Source organism: Patiria miniata, unplaced genomic scaffold (genome assembly GCF_015706575.1).
Source record: "Patiria miniata isolate m_02_andy unplaced genomic scaffold, ASM1570657v1 HiC_scaffold_8, whole genome shotgun sequence".
NCBI classification, from domain to species: domain Eukaryota; kingdom Metazoa; phylum Echinodermata; class Asteroidea; order Valvatida; family Asterinidae; genus Patiria; species Patiria miniata.
Genome location: NW_024037075.1, coordinates 3,778,044 through 3,800,024, shown reverse-complemented (window position 1 = coordinate 3,800,024; position 21,981 = coordinate 3,778,044). Strand labels below are relative to the sequence as shown.

Below are 21,981 nucleotides of genomic sequence, written 5' to 3'. Positions count from 1 at the left end.
TAAACTGTCAGTGTATGTTTGTCGAAGCATCAGTCATGCACCGAGTTCCCAAACATACTAGCCTGGGTGGGGAGGGCAAATGTCACCGCATGTGCTTAACGGAAATGGCAGCCTGGAAGCCGTGGATAAAATGATCAGTGGAGTCATGATGCAACAGACAAACCGCAGACAATAACTTGCATAAATGTCTATACCGAAATTCCTACGAAACGAAAATCGGCCGTCACGTACCGGGAAGTTACACCAGCTTGTTGGTTGCATGATCATTATAGGGCCTGTTATACCCATTGCGCTTTACACTCATTTTGCTGTATAACAGTTTCATAATCACTGTTGAATTACGTGACACTTGAGGATCGGAGACAAATCATGGAACTCGAAGGTTAGTGATTTGATGAAAATGTTTAAAGCAATTTTTGTAGCCTTGACCAATCTTGGGTGGTTTTTTTTTTTTTAGCACTATACATTTTTTGCTCGTGCCCGCGTCGGGCAGTTCATCGGCGGTGAAGGAATAACAGCAGCTGTATCTGTGGGCGGTTTGTGTGGTATGGCCCAGACCTGGAACTGGCAATTCTGAGCATTTTTGGATGCAATCGAGCTCGAAAGTGGCACTTTTTTTCATGTTGTGGAGGGATCGTTTTTCAAGATGGCTACCTTTCCGCTTTGGGAAAAATAGGGGTCGTCTTCTTTGGGTGAAACTTTCTCGAAAAGTCAATCGTCAACCCACCAAAAATAGAAAAGAAAAGAAAAGATGACATATTGATCGCCATTTCTCTGTGCAGCTTAAATGCATGCACGTGAGAGTTCTGAGTATTTTTAAAAGAATTTAGAAGTATGGGCATTTAGCACTAGTATCTATGGGGATTTTAATACACTTAGGACACCGGCGTATTTTCTCGTCATGGAACAATTTTATTTTTTTCAAAAAGCGAGCGCGCTACACAAACACTGCTCACCACGCTCCGACGTCTGGCCTTTCGAGATGTAAACACAGTTATTGTGAAAACGGGAACTCAAGATAAAGACATTGTATTGCAATGGAATTTCCTGTAATATTTTGCCATGGAATTTGACACGAAACTCTAGGAAATTGACAGGACACACACTCTCGTAAATAATGGATCGGTTAACGTATTCTTTTATGATGGGACTTGCGGTTTTGCCGAAGTCAAGGATCGGCTGACTGATAAGGTTTATGTACAAAGCCCCCGGCCAATGAGGTTTGGTATAGAATGGTGGACGGACCACTTTTTACAAGAGTACGCTGGTAATGTTTATTGATACAATAAGAAATCAGAACCGAACACTTATAAATGAAATTGCCGAAACGGATTAGTTGGTTGAGCCTCGATCCCGCCTGCCCCGCGGGCCCGCTCTGTGAAAACCAAGTTCATGGTGAAACTAAGATTGGCGGGAAATGACATCAGTCGAAATAAACTTCCGTAATAGTACTATCCAGGTCCAAATGCTCTATGTTGTTGATTTATATAATTGCACTGGACAGATCAAATAAAAAAAATCTTTATCAACTATATGTAGTAGCATTTGATGTGGTAATTGCTGATAAAGAGGCCTTAAAAAAGTGCTCGTCTTCGTCGAACGGCGACACGCCCCCTCCCCCCCCCCGCCCCAGAGGTCCCCCCCCCCCCCCCCCAATTAAAAATCTTGAATTTCACTAAAACAATGAAAAAGTTGCTTACCTTGAAAATTGGTGCCCCCTAGCCCTGCCCCCTAGAAGTTTAACCATAGTTACGCCGCCGCTGGCTGGCCGGGTATTAACAAAAATACCCACGATGTAAACGATTTCGCAGTCGCATATCGCACCGGCAAAAATGAAGCGCGCCCTCTTTCCTAAAAAAAAAAAACTTTCTTGAGTCTTGAGTCCTGACTTGGATAAGGAGTTTTTTCAGAAGAATACACGAAGTTGCCAGACGACATCTGATTACGGAATGGCATGTTGTCGTGTTTGTTTGTTTGGACCTTTGATCTTCGGTCATGTAAATATCGGAGACAGATTTATTAGCCTTCTTTGTCACGCGTCACGTTGGTGTGCATGTGGGCCGCGCCAGCCGTCTGCTTATTCGAGGGAAGCTGTGGACGGAGAGAGGTACATGTACTGCTTACTACTCGGACTCGATATGAGATGATTGGACCATGATTGGGGCGAATGTTCGGTGTTTTATGCGCCTAGGCTATAGCTTGAGTAACTCTAGCCGGCCCCATATGTGGCCAATTTACTGGACTACCTCCGTAAATAAAGGCCACACTTCCACCATGTACAAACACATGTAGCTTTGTCAAATTTTGATTGTCACATTTAGGCTTAGCTTGTAGTTTATTTTTGCTTTAGAAACATACGTACTCACCCTCTTTTTATTGGCTAATCAGAAAGTGCTGCCTTTTTCAGAATGTCTATTTTTCGTGAAAATTCTAGATTCGTTTGCACACGTTTGCATATCAAAATTTCAACATGATAGGCCTATTTCACGAAAATTAGACATCTGAAAAAGGCAGCACTTTCTGATTAGCCAATAAAGAGGGTGAGTATGCTTCTAAAGCAAAAATAAACTACAAACTAAATGTGAAAATCAAAATTTGACAAAGTTCTACATGTTTTTGTACATGGTGGAAGCGTGGCCTTTATTTACGTAGGTAGTCCAGTAGCTTGGCCACATTTATGGGGCTAGCCAGCATCTAGAGCAAGGATCCTTGTTGTATGATGTAAAGCACCCATGTTCTAGGGATTGACACATGAGGCTGTATGGGTTTAATTACCAACCAAGTGACACCTTTTAGCACTGAAACAAAAGCAATTGCCTGATTTCTCCTTTTGTGAGATTCGCCTCTTCAATTTCATCAGGGAAGGGAATTTGAAAATTTAATTTTTTGAACAAAGATTTGATTTCTGTTAATCAACAGAAATTTGTTATTGTTTTTGTTTCTCCACTGTGTTTTCCCATTGCTTTTGTATTTGTTCATTTGAAATGGAAAAAAAAGTACAGAAAAAGAGATGCAGCTGAACCTTCAAAAGATTTTTGGACAACGCAGTGGCTATTGTTACGGCAGCCGTAATGCACCTCCCATTTTCTATCGTTACGGTAGACTGCAACTTTTATAAAAACATGACAAGAAAATATAAAATAAGAAGGACAAAAGTGAATTTGAACGTTATAAAATTCGGACTTTATTTCCCTTTTAAAAAAAATCCTCCAAAGCCTCAGGTTAGAAAAGGAAAAAAATTCGAGTGCAAAACTGAGATCCGAACCCGCAACCTCGCGGTGCAAAATCCTACTGTCTATCGACTGAGCTGTCGCACTGCTCACCTGCACGTGGGGAAACAAATAATTATATACCTGCGTGCGTATCAAAAAAGTATCGTAGAGGGCGCTAAACAACGAATGCCGTAACGATAGCCACTTCGTTTGGACAAATTGTCCTCTTTGCAGATAATTCAAGCACAGTCACACCTGCCACCATGCATAACTCTACGACCCAACCCTCAAGCAACGCCTTCAATGACCTGTACCCAGCGATCTTGGAATGTTTTGGGATCATCCTCCTCGGCTATGTGGCTGGCAGGACTAAGATTGTCTCCCCAAGCAACTCCAAGGGCCTAGGCAACTATGTCACGTACTTCGCCCTGCCAGCGCTAGTCTTCAAAGCTATGGTGGAGATGGATTTCTCAACGGTGAGTTTGCTATAGGGCTGTGCATTGGAACCAGGGGACGGGTACACGGGTACCCGAACATTGATGTCAGGAACCGGTTCCCGATTATGGGATCTTGTACCCGCAACCAACTTTACAAATTACTTAGTAACTTCTCAGACTATGAAACAGAAATGTATTGAATGTCATTTGTGTGAAGTGAAAACCAGGCTACATGGGAAAACAAACATATTTCACATTTATGACGCTCACGAAGATTGCCGTTTGCACGGTAGACTTATAAAGCTCACTGTACAGTGTAAGTTTGTATCTTGCTGTATTGATGCTCCGATGTGGTAGTACTATTATCGTGTAGACTTTCATCAACAATGTGAACAGCAACTTTGGAGATTTGAATTTTGGGGTTTGGTTTCTTCAAGTTCAACGTGTTGAATTTATTATTATATTCATTCTTTTACTGTTATACAAACAATATTTGATCTTGAAAACCCTGAAAATCATTCTCTAATTTCATAATTGCACAATGTGACTTTAGAGAGGTATTTTGTACTTGTAAAACATTTGGCAGCTAAATGCTAAACAGAACTTTTTTTACAGGTACATACATGTGTGTGTTGCTGAACCCAGATGCATTTCACATTATACTGCATGGTCTCTGCAAGTACCAGTTTTCAAGGTTGTTAATGCACGTGCCTACATGTAGGCATGTGTTTGTGCATTTAGCTGTAGGATCTATTGTGCAGTGATCCCACTCCCAGCAGACTTTGTGCAGTCTTCTCATGACCTTTCCTTGCATAACCCAACTCTTTTATTGTTATTTGTAGGCACATACATACATCTTGAGTATGTCATAATGTACCAGTATGCACTGTATGTAATACACATACATACTACATGTAATGTAGCTGCTAAGTATGCACATGCGGAAACATGTGATGCACAATGAATTGGGCAATAAAGGTTTTTAATATTTGTTTGCCTTCTTTGATAAGTCTGGCATTAGTTTCTGTTAAAGGGAATGTACATGTACAGCATTTGCTTTTGCTGCAATTTTCAGAAATAAATGAATTTGGAGGATCAGTATGTTCCAGCAAATATTGTTAAAATGACTTGCTTCATGTTTTGGGGTTGTACTTTTGTAGATGCTGGAAAAACCAAGAAAACCAATCATGTTCTTGTAGTCTGGTTCCCTGACCCCACTTAAGATGAATCGAAGCAATTTATAGACTTTGGGGAATTGTAATGTCAGAGAATCAGTCTAGAAGGCTTGTACCCCTTCACATGTGTGTAATCAACTGCAAAGAAAAGGCAGAATAACTAATTAGGAAAAATTAGGAGCAGTTTTTGAAAAAAGCCAGTTTTCTCCAACGCTGGTCAGCTGACTAGCGCTGACCAGCGTTGGAAAAATACCATTTTTCTTGAAAATGTCAGCACACCAGGAGCCACGATTTTACAGGATGCTTTAGACTGTCATTTCCTAACAATCAAGTATTTCGTGATAATTTGATGATTTTGTTTTGTGCTGTTTGCAAATGTTGTATCTTCCCTTTAAGCTGATGTATACATGTACATGTACCAGTACATGTACATTAAAGTATTGTACCCCCTGGGTGTCCTATTGTTAGTTCTGTACCAGCAGTCTTCATTTGTTTGACCATTGTGATAAGCTGATAATAGATTGAATACCAGCTGTCACGTGTACCTCTTCCGTGAGTTGTGTTGACCTTGCAAGGTTGTTTAATAGCGTGGGAGAATCAAGCAAAATCAGTCTTGATTATGTAAGGAATGGTCACCTGCGCCTTCACGTGCAAAGTTTTGTGCTCCAACTGATAAAAATCTGCTGTTAACAAGTTACTGTATTTTTAAAACAAAGAAATTCAGTCCGTTTATTTTCTTTTTAGACTTTTCTTGTGTCTTACAAAGTAAAAGAATGTATACATTTGTACTGTGTACAAAATTAACATAAAATATCTAGAGCATTGCTCAAAATTCATTGGAAATGTTTCTTGGTGGCTTGATTTTCCCTCATTTTCCCATGATGTCCCGATAGAGAGTAAAGAAATACCATCAATTAAGTGATGCTTTTGATAGATACATGTACATTTGCCACTGGTGAGGGTGTGTCTGTGAAGAGAGTCCACCGTATTATTGTCATTGAATTGAATAGCAAATACCAATAACAGTTATGCACTCTCTATTATTCCACTAAATGTACCATTAAGGAGACATGTTATCGTAATTTCTTCAAACAGTCATTAGGGAGACATTTATTACGAGTATTTCATATTTACATGTACATGTAGCCAACAAAACATACAATACAAAACAACAATATTGCTCAAACTTATTTTTTAAAAATATAGGAAAAACGTTAGCAGAGGCCAAAAAAAGGGCTCCAGTTTTTGGTCTGCATGTGCGTCGCCGTAGCCATGCGCATCCGCAAAATAAAAAAAAAAAAAGTTCAATCTAAGATGATGTCTGAAAACCGCCAAACTCACTGGTTTGACTGGAATCCTGCTGCTGCACAATTTTAATGTGTTTTTAGATTGGGCTATGATCAAACTAGCTTTATGTGGCCTTTCTGGGCTCCCATACATTTTGCACTACATTTAGTCTGGCACCATTTGCAGTCATCAGCTGACATTTGAAGAAGAAAAAAAGAAGACCAAAAAAAAAAAAAGCCGCGTCGCCGCACTACTTTTGGTGCAAGCTCCATACCAGAAACCAAAGACTTTTTTTTTGGCCTAACACAGAATATGTCAGTTGTGCTTTGAGTATCTTTAAACTCGTATTTTCTTAATGTCATTGTACAGGTCAATTGGCTGTTTTGGAGTAGCATTCTCATCTCCAAGACTCTAGTCTTTGCAGTGGTGTACTTTGCTGCTCTCTTCATCAGCCGTAAGATTGACGTGGGAAGGGCTGGCATCTTTGCCATCTTTGCAACGCAGAGTAACGACTTTGCATTGGGCTACCCTATCAGTAAGTGCAAGATTACAAAAACTCCAGACACATTCATCAGGGTTCTTGAAATTAATTTTTCTCAGGAACATATTTTGTGCAACTTTCTACTCCTCTTAAATGTCTAAAAACTACTTGACATCCCTTTTTCGGTTATTTTATCATGTTTATTGAAAAGTGCACTTCTTTAAATATTTAAAATTGTCCATGCTTTTTCGGACAACTGAGGGTGCTGTTGCTGTGATGTCATTTCAGAAAGACTCTGTTCAGTTTAGGGGGTTTTCTGTTCAAATTGTAAACCCAAAATTTTGCTCATTGAAAACATCTGTGAGAAAAGTTTGCTCATTTGCTTACTGCTACGTGTATGTACTGGAGCAAAACTGAATCAACTACCAAATTTTTTTGTTAGGCATAAAAAAATGGAAAACACTGCAGAGAGTCTCATTTGAGACTTCCCCGTTGCAAGACTGGTAGATGACATCGTTATGAGTTTGTGTACTTTTTTCCCCTCCCCTGGCAGTCAATTCCATGTACAAACTCCACCATCCTGACTTTGTCAATTATCTCTACCTGATGGGACCTATCAGTCTTGCTATACTCAACCCGATTGGCTTCCTGTCTATGGAGATCCAACGTAACCGGCAAGCTACGCATCGACACTCACGTCTCGTCATGGTGAGCATTAGGTCCTAATTTCCATCTTTTCTCATCAAGCCCCCGACCCTAAAGATTTTATCGTCAAGTTAAACCATCTTCATGAAAACGTTTGTCATTGTTGGTTTTTAGCAATATCGTATGTGAACACTTCAATAGCCAGTAATGTAGTACTTTTTCTTTTCAGATTGGTCACGCCATCAAAGGTCTGGTAACCAACCCCATCATCGTCATGGTAGTCCTGGGCATCGTGGGTAACTTTGCCTTTTCTCACAAGCTGCCTGTGGTAATCAGTGACTTCCTGTCAGTCCTGGCTGATTCTTTCTCGGCCACCGCGCTGTTCTTCCTGGGCATCGGTATGGTTGGCAAAATGAAGAAGACCAACAGCCTGTTCTTCCTGACTCCTATGCTTCTGATTGGCTGCAAACTGTGAGTACTGTCAGAGCTTTTTAACTCCAACCCCCCGGTGTACCTGCAGCCAATGTTATGAAACAGTTTGCAAGGGCGTTGCCCAATGTAGAGAGTTGGCCAGCAAGCTATATGCATGTACAACAAACGTACTTTCAGCATTGCATAATGCTTTGGCTGAAAAGAAGTAGCCAATTTGATGAAACTTTGCAAGGATGTTGCCCCACTTATGCCACATTTTGTTGATTAATTTGCTCAACAAGCTATGACAAAAGTTAGGATAAATGCTGTGAAAATTATGCAAGAGCGTCAGAGCAGAAATGGTTCCATTAATTAACCCTGATGATCCTCATCCAGCCGAACCCCAACTCCAGGGTTTGTTGGGATCCTTCAGTTCCTTTTCTTTGTACTGTACTGTTGTGTAAAAACCTTTCTGTGGTGATATTTTAGAAAGTAATTAATTTGTTTTTCTTTCTCTCAGAATAATGATGCCCCTAGTAATGCGTCAAGTAATCCTGATTCTGAAACCCGGCGGTGCTGACACGAACTTGACGGAGGCTTTCTCCTCCTTTGGCTTCCTGTATGGTACCATTCCTACTGCGCCGCCTGTTTACATGTATGCAATACTCTATGGGCAATCTGAAGACGTGGTAGGTACATGTAGTAACCCTTGGCAAGTACTGAATTTTTCAACTTGTCGTGCGTGTGAAGAAATACTGCGCAAGTACATGCAAGTAGTTGACTGTATGCGCATAAACAGGAGAAAAATAACAACGATACATATTGGTTACATGTAAGAGTTATCATCCAAAGTAACAATATGTAAATTGCCAGTAAGTTGAATATTTTACAGCAGTTTGGTTTCATTACCGTGCGAGTTTTGGTTGCTTTCTGGATCAATCACTTGCAAAATATGTAGATATTGTCAGTAGGTTTATATCATATCCTAAGAATTACCAATCAAATCAACCAGACGGAAGGGAATCTCAATAAAGTGCTCAAGTACGCAATTCAGCACAGGACATCTCATATTGTCAAGTTTTGACATCTTACAAACACAAAAGCATTCAGATGCCTCATTTATAAATTCAAACCATTGTTTAATGAATATTCATAAATACCTCAGACAGTTTAGCCATTCCTATTGGTCGACAGCCCGTCACGTGGCCGGTATTAAACGGATGATAAAGACATGGCTAGCTGGTCTTAAACACTTTTCCAGTGTCACAATAAAATGTGGACTCCTAAAAATCCAGTGCCTCTTATCGTTTCATTGGTTGAACGTTCACAATCCTCACGTAGGCATGCGCAACACTACCAGGGAGTTAGAATTTTATAGTTCAAAATTCAAAACGCAACGCGCCAGGTGCGTTCTGCGCGACATCGCGTAGAACATGATACGCGCGCGTCAATCTCCATAAAAGGGTTGTTTTCATCTTACTCGCCAGCTGAACACTCCATTATTTTGCAGGAGGGATGTTTCAAAAAGCATAAAGTGAATTTGTTGAACAAAATCGGGATGTTTTGAACGAATTATATGATTTTTTTTTACCGAAAAGGTATTTATGAATGGGAATAAATATGTACTCCGTCGGTATTTATCACTCTGTTTAATACCACTTAGAGTCTGGGTGCTGATAATTACCCTCGCCTCCGGCTCGGGTAATTATCAGCACCCAGACTCTAAGTGGTATTAAACAGAGTGATAAAAACCTCCGGAGCACACATTTATTCCCTTATTAAAACTTTACTTGTATGTATCCCCCAAAGAAAAAAGTTAAAACTGCAAGGTCCTTGCATACTAGTTGAAATACTATTGAGCAACAACTGAAATCGATCTTGATTTTTGCGAAGTCTTTTTTTCTCTGCAGTAAATACATAGCTCCCATTTTCCTTCTTCGAATCGGCCAAAACTAGATTACTGACCACAAAACGTACCAAAATGATGTGAAGGAACCACACAATAGAGACAAACAATCAAGTATACAATGTAGGGGCATTTTTCTAAGCACATTAACCCTAACTCCTGGGGCTCTTTTACTAGAAAGTATCCTGAATCCGCCAAAATCCACCAATTTTGTCATGCAAAAATTGCTGGTATCCTGAATCCATCAGAATCCCCCAGTGTAGATTCTGGAGGTATCCTGAATCCGCCAGAATCCACCAGCAAAAGTCTTGATGGATTCTGGCGGATTCAGGATACCATGGTGGCATAAAAAAAAATATAGCATGTTTTTCCATAGAGTCTTCAAAATCCATCACCTAAATTTCTGGTGGATTTTGACGGATTCAGGATACCATGCTCGCATGAAAATTGTGATGTGTGTTGTTGCATAGGATCCATCATAATACACCAATGCATCGCGACCCCAGCATGGATCAGTACCGAAGTGAATACGTCTCGCACACAAAATTTGTGTGAAAGACATTAGCGCGTGTTTCAGCCCGTAAACCATAGATATAGAATGAAAAGACTAGATCGGCAGCGGGTCCACACGCGCCCAGTCACTGTGCGATAAATCTCCGCCATTTTGGTTGTCTCTCAAAGACGCGCAACAAATTAACGTAAAGTAATGGAGCTAAATGTATCTTTCCTCCAGCACGTGACCTAGCTCAACACGCGCGAAGCAAGAAATGCGCACCGAGTATTTACGCGATGCGCACACATAATTATTAGCGATGCACATGGTGTTCTTTGCGCGTAAACGGCATTGCGTTCGTCACGTTTTCGCACATTATTTGTATCTTTCCTCCAGCACGTGACCCTCCATGCAAGTCCACCCAGTACATGTGTGTACATGTTTGTACAGTATGTGACAGACTTGGCAGGGCTAGTGCCAGCAATATTTACTTGACCACAAACATTGCAAAAGAGTTCAACTGTTGAGATCCTGAATCCATCAAAGTCCCCCAATAGCTCAAAATGGAGGTATCCTGAATCCATCAAAATCCGCCAGTTCCGCTAGGCTTCGAATCCTGAGTCCATCAAAATCCCCCAGTTTGTTCAATATGGAGGTATCCTGAATCCGCCGAAATCCCCCGAAACAGGGGGGTGGATTTTGATGGATTTAGGTACGTTAGGGTTAATACATTTCTTCCTCATTTCAGATTGCAACTTCCATGGTACTCTGCACCTTTGCGTCGGCGCCCATGATGTTTATCACTGCCACTATGGTCAACCTACCAGTGCAGACCAGCGCAGAGACTCAGTATCTACTCTCTACTGTCATGGTGGATGTGGGCTGCATTGGCATAGCATGCTGCGTGAGTATTGTCCAGATGAATGTGCAAGCATCTACCATCATGTGCGTGACAGTATGTTCTTCATGATTTCACCAAATAAGAGTTTTGTGTTGAAGGAATAGTTCATCTGACATTAGACAGGAGTCTGGGCTCCGTGGATAACGGGTGATACTCAGACTATGTATTTTAGAGGCGGAACTCAAAATAAAAGCCCAAATAGAAAGGAAAAAAAGCTATTTTTTTTCGTCAAAATAAAATATGGTAATTGACGATTTGTTAGGGGGAAAAAAGGTACTTCGTTTAAGAGCACAGGGGTTCAACTTGAAGAGGTTTTTTGTGTATTAGTCTTCAATTTTGGCCATATACTTGAATGCTTATATCAGTACTGTGAGGCCAATATATTTATATTTGGGAAATTTCTAATGATTCAATGGGGCTCTCGGATATATCCATGAGTTTAACGAGTTCAGCTTTCAATACTGCGATGGAATCGTGATAAAGAACATGAGTTTTTTATCTTCCTGTTTTCAGTTCTGGATCCTAGTTGTATTCGTCTTAAGCAAGAGGTACAACCTGATTCCCCACCACTTCACTACACATCTAGTTGTAGCACAGGTAAGTCATTGGCAGACAGTGTGGAGAAGAATGCTCCCAGCCAAAATTAAGTCAAACGGATGCTACGTTGAGTGAAATGCACTGATAGTTATGACAACATGGAGCTGGCAAGCACATTGTTGGTTTTTAGCAATATCGTAGACGTTCACTTCCTCATGCTACGCTGATTTCAAGATTACAAGATTCAAGATTATAGCCAAGTATAATTCGGACATTGCTTAAGAAACTTGAACACTTAATTTTTTACTTTTCAAAAGTGCGTTTTCAAAGCGTTTTTCTAACATGCTTAATTTTTCACATTTTGGTAACTTATTTACCGGAATAAGCCAAGTGCAATGTTGTTGTTTTTTCTTTCTTTCTTTTTGTCATCAGTTGTTGGCATCCATTGGTATCGTCCTGACCAGGACAGTAGTTGACACTAGCTGGGTCATGATTCTCAAGTCTGTGGTTCTTCTCATCGGAGTGTTCAGCACACGTTGCTGGGCTGCCTTACTGGCCATTGCACTGTGTATCATGAGATGTAGGAGTCTATGTGCGGTGCTCAGATTGCGACTGGCATTTTACATCTACGGATGGGCGTGAGTCTTCAATTTCTTTTAAGGCCAATATCATCATTGTAAAACAACAGCCCAAACTATGAAAAGGGAATAAATGTGTGCTTGGCTTGTTTTATACACCATGTTTAAGACCGGTTGGAGTCTGGATGCTGATAGCTGAATTTTCAGCATCCCAACTCCAACCGGTCTTAAACACCTTTTTTGAAACTTCTCTCTTTATATTTCTTGTCTTGATGCAGGGTACCGACTCTGCTGGTAGCCTTGATTATCGCCATAGCGCCTCCAGTATACAGCGTCAATCAGCAGAGTGGTGTCTTCCAGTATGGGGACTGGCAGGTACGTGTGCATAGGTTGCTTGCTACACTCTAGACTTGCAGGCCAGTTAAGAGGCCTGAAATTGCCTACACGGCCAAAGCGCGATTTGCATGCCCTCAAATTCTCTGATATTAGAGCATTTTGTGGGCCATGAACTTGAGAGTTTGTAAAAAAAGAACGGTTGAAGTCGTGTACAGGACTTCAAGCTCGTATTTCTGTTGAATTTGGATGAAATTTGATTCCCCATTCGGACCATATGTCAGTAGAGTTGTGCATTGAATCTCTCCTGTGCCATGAGGGTTTTTCTCCGGGCTCTCTTGTTTTCTTCCCCCCTCAAAAATCAGATGCTTTTGATCTCTGGCTGTGCTCTGTGATCAGACATGGGTCGTATGGCGACTGCCAAAGGCGCCTTTACGTGCCTTAGCTCAACTACGTTGTAGCTGCGTCCTTCACAATTCAGCTTCTCAGCTGCGAGTATTGACAATGATTAGCCCCCCCAAATTAGTATTATTATTGTTTTGTTTCCATGCAGCTCATCGCATCCATTATCATACTGGGCTTCAACTTCATCCTGGCTGTCATCGCTCTGATTATCCTGCACAGAAAGGATCGCTACCGACACCTCTACGAGGTCAAAGCTCAAGCCAGCAGTGCGGACTGTTCAGAGGGAGAAGGCGAAACAGAGAGGATGTTGAAAGCCTCTGGACAAGGTACGGAATCCGTGCTTGCATTTGGCCTGGGGCAACTGGTTGAGAATTAATCTTGCACACTGGTTTTCTGTTGCCACTGGGCTGATACCATATTTTGTTACGGCCAGCTGAGTTAAACTGTAGAGATTTTTGAACCAACAAGGTAGCTATTGACTAATGTTGCACTCTTACAGATCGTGAAAAATTGTCTATACAAGAAAGCGACCAACTGTCACGGAGAAGTAAGTTTACAAATCATGGCGGCTAAAATGTATAAAGATATTGAGTGCTTTCATGGTGTGGTTTAACAAGCCTCCTGAGGTGACCCATGGAGTGTTCTATTTTTTCAAAGCAAAGCTGCGGAAAAATAGAACTCTCCATGGATCACCGAGAGAGTTAGTCTGTGAAATATCCCCTTGCACAGCAAGGGTCTATGATATGCGAGCGGATTTGGCGGTTAATTATGCCAAAATAAGACTGCGTCTTGACATCCAGATTCTAACCATTCAGCGGGCGCCGTCTATCGGGTCTTCAGTAAACCCATTGTTGTATTTCAAAAACATGGCAGACAAATTGACCAATCAACAGCTGAGTCCACATTTTGGATTAAAATGACATCACAGTTTTCAAAGTCGCATCCGATTGGCTGGCGTGCGGCCTCTCATAAAATGTGCATGTTCACATATATCAGATGTTACGGAGTGGGCTCCGTTGAGCAGTGGATGAAACTCAGACTAAGAGGGAGGCTGGTTTACTAAAATGTTATTTAAGCAGTCATTTAGTTGTTTTATAACGTCTCACCCCAGATTCTGTTAAATTTTCTGACATTTCTGATTAATCAACCCAAAATCCATAACGACTGTATTTGTACCATAATATGCAATTAATTGAAAAATTTACTTGCACTTTTCATGAAAATGTTTGGACGCAACTCTGTACATGGGAACAATACGCGCAATACGCACACCCATTTTGGCAACGGACGGCAAGATTGTAAATATTTCGAATACCATGTGACACACTCTCAGCCAATCAAGAGATAGAATCTGTGGGTGAGGTGTTGCAATACCCTCCATACAATTCACTTAGATCCTGAAATGGTTAGAATAATAAGCCACTAGATATAGAATGTCAACCAACAGCCTTTTCACACTAAACCACTGAAACTTGGAGTTTACCAAACATGCCAAACCATGGTTTCTGCCCTGTTGTGTTCCCCCTGGTAATTTCATGGTAGTATCAAAAACGAAGACCCCTATAACAAAGACTGAAGACTGGAGACCCACTCGACAACAAACACCCACTAATAAATGAAGACCTGTTTTCGAGTGGATCTTTGTTGTCGAGTGGGTCTTCGGTCTTCGTTTTATGGGTCTTCGTTTTCGATACTTCTGTAATTTCATCCCCAATTTCAACCCTGCACAAACATATGTGTACACTTCATTACACAATCCTCACTCCTGTAGAACGCCGTTACACATCCACCATGATATGTGCACAAGATTACAAATATCAATAAATCTGAAAATAAAAAAAAAATCACCTTTTGCATTTTTCTCCACTACGGCCTGTGGCCAGTTCCGTCTCATTTTGTAAGAACACCTCACATTTGTCCTCAGACTCTTCTATCTTTGTGTCTGTCTTTTTAGGGGAGTCCAATCACAACCTTCCCTCGGACATTGAGGACATGCGTACCACTTACCAGACATGCTCACTGTCCACCAACTGTAACGACGCGCAACGTGAGACGTGTCGACGCCGTACCCAGCAACACCAACGCCTGACAGTCAAAGCCATGGACGGAACGGACCTAGATCCTGATGATGTTGTGGCTTCCCATCAGCTGGGCAGACACATACTGCTCCTACTCTTCCTCTTGCTATCAATGACAATTGTAAGCTTTTTTTCCCTTAAATGATTATGTGATAGTGTAGAAATACCCACACCAAATGAATCATTTTATATGTCTGGCCAGATTACTCAGGACAGCCTTGATTGCTGGGTCGGTGCATAAATAGTCTGTAAGACTTCAGTTTGTATATTGGGATAATGCATGTTTTATGACAGCAAACCCATCACTAGTTAAGGTTCTTGTAAGTATTTTGGCTGTGTGGCATTTATAGTCATCCACTGTATTTTTTCCTCGTCGTGAAAGCTCACCTTGTATTATTGTCCCTAGTTAATACGGTTTGCATCACCTTTTTGAAGAAAATGGATCATTCCTTCATTCATAAAAATGCAAATTAGCCCTAGCACGCAGGGTATAAAACCCCTATGAAACCACTGAAGGATGTCTTTGTTTCTTGTGGAACGGTTTAGCACACGTGTAGTTTCACTACGGCTTCAACATTTTGCACTTAGTTCGACAATGCTTAGCTACACCCAGTTTGAATTTGTCTACATGTACTGCTTCGATATGTCGGAATATACCGCGAATGTCCAGTAAACATGTGGTACGAAGAGAATCCGGACAGGCCTCGCCTTGGGTCGTCCCTCACAATCAGCACTGCCCTAACCATTCTTGTGGTTGTATATTGCGCAGGGTTTTTCAGTGTGTGTCTGGAAGTTGTCCGGTGAATCCCAGAATTCCCTGTACCTGATGCTGGAGTTTCTGGACACGGTCTTGGCATATTGCCAAGGGTTCTTCACTCTGGCTGTCTTCGGCTTCGACACACAAAACGTCATCATCCCATTCTACAATGCGTAAGTTTATTTCTTTCCGTTATATTTATAAAAAGAAACAATTAACATTCCGTCTGAGTCATCCACATACTAATGTGTATTGCAACGTGGGGAATGATTCCTATTAACCAAAACGAAGTTATTGGTTGAATTGTGCCACCATGACAAATGAATAGACCTGAATCATAATGACGTCACGCTTTATTTACATACGTGTGCTTTCCTATGGGAGCTTGGTGGCTCTCGGCCCCTCCTGGCTCCCATTCTGAGGGGTGTCCTAGTAAGTGATAACTAGGCTATTGTAATGATCTGACTTCAAAATATACATACTTGTTAATACATTTTTTGTAGTTGCTATATGTGCAGCAATACAAAATTTATTTCCTTTTTAATGAGACATTAAACCATAATTTAGTTTGAAGGTTAGACTGGTTGCCCCACTCTCAGAATCACCCCCTAGGGAGTTAGGATCAAGGTCCGAGATCCAGTACAATCGTTTATAGCTTGTCGTACTTGAATCTCTTGAGAAGGAATGACTTGTAAGGATATCTCTGTCTTTTTCAGACTCTTTACGAATTCTAAAATCTTTCCTCCTTTTTGATTTTTTGCTCAAACCAATCTGACTGATGCATCTAGCATTGTATGCCGATGTGTACTCACATACATATCAACCAATATGAGGTACATTCATGTCTCCATGTTTGCCAGAAGCATGTGTTTCCATGGCGATTCTCGATGTTGAATGTGGTATGTAGCCATTCGTGATTGCATCGGAAAAAAAAGCACAGCACGTAATTGCATCTTTTCCCTTTTTCTTTTTTCTGCCAAATATTCTGCAAATGCTCCCAATTCTTGTATAGAATACCCCTGCTTCGTTCTCCCTGTTTTGTCCGTTTTCCCCCATAAAAGTGCCTTGTCCTGGTAATGTGCATTCACACTGTGCAGAGTATTACTAGTTTTGTTTCCTGCAGTCCATTTCACAAAACTTTACGTAATTACGTCAGTCCACTTGCGCCACAATTTATTACGTAAGCTGCGCAACATTTCAGTTAATGACAATTTCACAAAAGTTTCATAGTGCTCAAAGTCCGCAACATTCGCAGCAAATTATGGCATTATGTCCTAACTTGTGCAATAAGTTTAGGTGATGTAAGTTGTAGCATAGCGACTGAAAATGACCTATTTTACCTTCAAATCATGATCGGTGTGAAACCTGTTACTGCCCCACTTATCAAGGTTGACACAGAACACTCGCAGCTTTGTAAGTTTATTGCGCAGCTGTGCAGTAAATTTGTTAGTGAGTCATACGCACGATGCAAGTTACGCACTTTTTTTGGAATTGGCTGCTGTTGCCTTTACTTTGCAGACTTTAGTTGAATTGGCTTTGTTGATTTGTTGTATATTTTACAGTTTGGTTTACAATATAGCCGTTTTCAAATAGTGAATACATGTTCATTGGTCGCTCTTGAAGATATTTCTGTGTGAAATCATCCATTTTCAGACATTGAAGTGACTGTATAAATGTCCGTCTGTTGTCTTCCAAAACCATCTAACAATATGTCTGCATGATTTGAGTGTGCTTTTCTCATTTTAAAACTCTCCATAGTAGAATAGGCGGGGATAAATAGACTGAATTATTCATCATCTGAAAATTAGAAATGAAAATACTGTATGAAGAAAAGATAGAAAGCTCTTGCATGAAGCGTTGCAACAAAGACAGGGCAATAGGTGCCGGTGAAAGGTACGTGGAATCAGATCAAAGTACTGGCACGACACTATATAATCATTTGAATTGACAAACAAATCGAGTTTCCTTCATAAAGCATGACAGAATATGATCATTTCACAAGGTGCGTGTGTGTAGCAATCCACGTCTTTTTGCAGAAACTTTTTTTTGAAGAAACTGTTAATTTGCTGTTGACTGTTGCACAGATATGTAATCTCCAAAATGGGTTTTGCCCTTCACTGACGTATTTTATAAACACTGTATATTCACTGTTGTCCTGAGTTATTGTGAGAAAAATTCACACTACTTGGATTGGACTCAAACTCACGACCTCCTGCTTACTAGCACAGACGTCTTACCACACGACCACCAATCGTGCCTGGGTTGGCAAGCTTAGCGGTCAGATTCGAACCAGCCAGCCGACCCGGCAAGCTCAGCGGTCAGTTGGCACGACGTCTGTGCTAGTAAGCAGGAGGTCGTGGGTTCGAGTCCCACCTGAGTAGTTTGTGAATTTTTCTCACAATCAGTCAGGACAACACTGAGTATACAGTGTTTATAAAAATACGTCGGTAAAGGGCAAAACCCAATGTTGAATTTAGATCAGCCCGACGCAAATTCCATCTTATGAGTAACATGTAATTGCCCCATGACAAACAGAGCATACTTGTTGAAATGCTTGAATACTTCCACTGAGCGTTACACATTGTTTTTCTGATTTACAGAATGCGACGGTTACTTTGCCGTAAGAAGTACCGGCGGTCTTCCACTGATGAGGTTGATGAGCTGGATGAAGACACAAAGCACACTGTACAGCAGTTTACACAGCATCATATCCATACATGCAAGAAGGATATCCTGAAAGACAGGTGAGACAAATGTGCAACGTACAGAGAGGATAAAACTAAATTAGACAGGCATGATAGTTTTTTGTGTCGCCTAAACAAAGTTTGGGGGACACTTACCAGATTAATTTCAAAATCTTGAGCTATAATAAAAGTTCAGCTGTTCTAATGTTTATTTACAGACAAGTTTGTATGTTTTTGTGCTCACAGCGTTGGGCTTCAACAGAGTGATGGGGTGTTCCGTGGCACGGACTTCGTTGATTGGCTAGTTGAAGTTGGCCTGGCCATAGATAGGGAGGCTGCCGTTGTCTATGGCAACAGGCTTCTGATTGGTCAGATCATCCGGCATGCAGACAGGACGCACGGCGGCTTTCAGGACCGCCAGGTGCTGTATAAATTTGACTACAAGGACGAGTCAGAGAGTGATGACCTCCAAGTTGTGACATAGACAGCCATCTTGGTCTGGGACTCTGTCTCCCACTCCAGGTCGGTGTGAAGTTTGTTACCAAATCACGGCCGTACTGGCTGATTTTCAAAGTACCAACTTTCTGAAAGTTACGATGAAAGTGATTTTGAAAAGGTCTACAGCATTTGTGTAAAAGAAATATTTAAAAAATAATAATATAATCCTATTGACTATTAGGAATTCTTTTTGGATTTTTTAGTAGAATTTCCAGTTGTCTCCAAGGGTGCAGACCAGTAAATTGACCAGTAAATTGCCTACGTTGGCCAAATCACGATTTGCATGCCCTCAAATTATTCGGTATTAGACTATTTTGAAGGCCGTGAATTTGAGGATTTGTAAAAAAAAAAAAGAAAAAAGATGGAAGCCATGCAGAGGACTGCAAGCTTGTATTAGTGTGAAATGTGGATGAAGTTAGGCCCTAAAATGGCGCTATTTCGCAATGGAGCATAGGCGGTCGTTTTCAAATTGTCGATGATCACCCCTAACTCAATACGAGTTTTCAAATTGGCGATGGGCTTCAGGCCTGCTTTTAGGGGTGACCATCTATGGATGGAATTTTTTCCCAAAAGTCATTAGATAAGCTCCCAAAAATGGAATGGAAAATGAAAGATGATCAAATAAGCTTTAGGTTGATGGGTGTCTCAAACACCTTGGAGAGTTGTGATATTTAATATTTTTGGGAAGTGCGCATAATTTATTTGATCACTGAGGTCTATGGCAATATATTTACTGGTCGGTAACCCTAAAGACTAAACTCCATTGTCTGTTGACAATTTGTACATTTAGGACTGTTGGTGCAATTTTTTTTTGTGTTTTACAAAAACACGTAAATGTCATTATTTCATCAACTGACCAGATGACTTAACATTGTGACCAAATTTGTCATGTTTATTGTACAGTATTATTTAATGTCACAAACTGCCTGACATTTAATAAATGTAATCTGCTAGTACATGTAATTCTGTTGGTAGCTGTACTAGCACGGATATAGATTTGCAATTTTAAGTTATGCTTTGAATCGTATTTCTTTTATTATATAAGCCATCTATTATTTAAGTAAATAGTTAATGTTGCAGCTGTATACAATAAAATTTAATTCTGGATTCCCTTGCCTGGATTAGTGATAAAATACTTTGGAAAGCACTATTTGTGTATTGTAACATGTAGGTATTACGTAATGATTATTATTTAACTGTAATTATTATTTAACTGGTTATTGAAAATCATGACAGAAAGTTTGTATTGAATATATTACAAATAATACTATCATTATTACCATAATATTCAAATTTAACATTTTTGTATTTTTAGATGCAAGAAGCTACAACTTTATTGAAACCTGTTTTGTTTGTCTTAGTTTCTTTGGGGCAGCTATACATGAAAGCAACCTGCTCCACCTTCTCTGCATACACACAACCAGTGTTTGCGTTCAAAATTCCGTAACTTGAAAAGTACATCATTGATTTGAGTTATTCTTGTACTAAAAGAAAGCTCATTAATAGGTCTTTCATATCCTAGATTTCGAAAGTGCTGCCAGCAAAACTTCACTCAAAAATTGGTCCTGCCATTTGGGTTTCGGGTTTTTTATTCACCCTGTAGATTTTTTTTTTTTGGTTGACTTGACAGGTGTGCGCTAGTTATACCAGGATTTTTTTTTTTGTAAAGTTTTACACCAGTTACCTATAAACAGTATATTTTTCATTCAAAATATACATGTATTTACAATTGTGTAAGTAAATGTGATTTTTTGCAGTCTTCGACAGCATTACTTCAAATGATTTTGTTGTACATATACATTTGCTTGAAAAGGACAGATAAATTATATGGTATTCGCAACTTGCCACAACGAAAACAAATGAAGTGCATGACATGTACAGGTTTTGGTTAAATATGTTTATGATTTCTACACGTAGGATTTGCGCACAAAAAAAGTATTCTCAAGTTTAACAAAAGATTAAACTCTAGTTTTTGTCATTACTGAAAAGTATGATGGCAAAATATTGTAAGCCTCATTTGTTTTAAATATTATTCCCACCCACCTTTAAAGCAAGGCAATGCTTCATTTGGAACAGCATTTTAAGAGTAATTTTATAAAAAAAATGTTTTGTTGAAGTATTAAGTAACAGCACTTCATCATGACTCAGTATGTATGTTATGTCTTTACTCTCTTGCAAGTATGCAACAAAAATTACTTTTGGCAGTTATGGGTTGAAGGTATTTCAGTTTCTTTCCATTTTCGTTTGGCACCTGTTAGTATTCTCTCTTGATTAATACAATTTCTTTCAACATTCAGCTGGATATACAAATACTTAAGTGTAAACAAAAAGTAACCAGACATGGTGCAATTAATTGCAGCTGTGATGAATTTCAATACAGTTCTTTTTATTATTATTATTCAGAGGGGTGTGATTTTAAAGCACATCTAATTTGTTGAACATCTATGAAACATATATTCAGAAAACAGTTTTAAATTATGTTGACAATATTTGATAACTTTTAACATTCCAGATACATGTATTATTAAAATAGACTGGTTAAAGATTATAATATGTACATGTAAATGTCACAAAATAATTTTTTTTATTTTATTTGTTGATTTTTGTTAAATATATTGGGGGGGGGGGGGGTCTGCAACCTAGAAAAAACCCTAGCTTCTACATGTTTATTGGGTTACTGTTGCTTACAAGCACAGATCCATCCTGTGTGTGGGGGTGTGTGTGTGTGTCATCACCGATGACGCATTCATTTCGGTTAAGGGGAATGATGTTTACCAAGAATATTCCACTGTCTCCTCATCTGACAGACAAGTGGCCTATATAGGCGTCTTGTTTTACCTGTGTGCACCAACTATAATTGCTTTCGAATGCGAAATTGAATAGTTAAATGGTATTTAGGCCTAAGCACATTTAATAATGGGTTTTCTAGTTTTGTTAAAAAGTGAAACCGCATTGTGTAAATAATAGTAAAATGTGTATAGTACACCAAAAGAAAGTTCAATAGTTCATTTCGCTTTTTCCCCAGGTACTGTTTGTATCAGGTGTGCACAATTGAAGGTGTACATGTTTCAACATAGCATTCAGGCCATTAAACGAACTGAAACGATCTTTTCTGTATTATCTTGAGTCGCTATCGACTTTGATGGATTTTGGGGCAGCAGGA

General features: G+C 39.9%; 1 protein-coding gene across 3 annotated transcripts; it reads left to right on the top strand.

Moving 5' to 3' along the window:
• The first annotated feature begins 266 nt into the window (after positions 1–266).
• Positions 267–19,731, top strand: LOC119719398 (integral membrane protein GPR155-like). Of its 3 annotated transcripts, none has more exons than XM_038188838.1 (16): positions 267–382; positions 3,447–3,688; positions 6,481–6,646; positions 7,146–7,300; positions 7,467–7,708; positions 8,169–8,337; positions 10,796–10,951; positions 11,462–11,545; positions 11,918–12,123; positions 12,342–12,438; positions 12,950–13,127; positions 13,301–13,348; positions 14,756–15,000; positions 15,649–15,809; positions 18,237–18,380; positions 18,567–19,731. In XM_038188838.1, the coding sequence occupies exons 1-16, from the start codon at positions 370–372 to the stop codon at positions 18,802–18,804; spliced, it is 2,544 nt and encodes an 847-aa protein (XP_038044766.1). In that variant the 5' UTR covers positions 267–369; the 3' UTR covers positions 18,805–19,731. The 3 variants fall into 3 exon arrangements, with proteins under 3 accessions (XP_038044766.1, XP_038044769.1, XP_038044768.1); XM_038188840.1 differs by lacking the exon at positions 267–382 and adding an exon at positions 1,997–2,107; XM_038188841.1 differs by lacking the exon at positions 13,301–13,348 and having other exon boundaries at positions 269–382.
• The last annotated feature ends 2,250 nt before the right edge of the window (positions 19,732–21,981 follow it).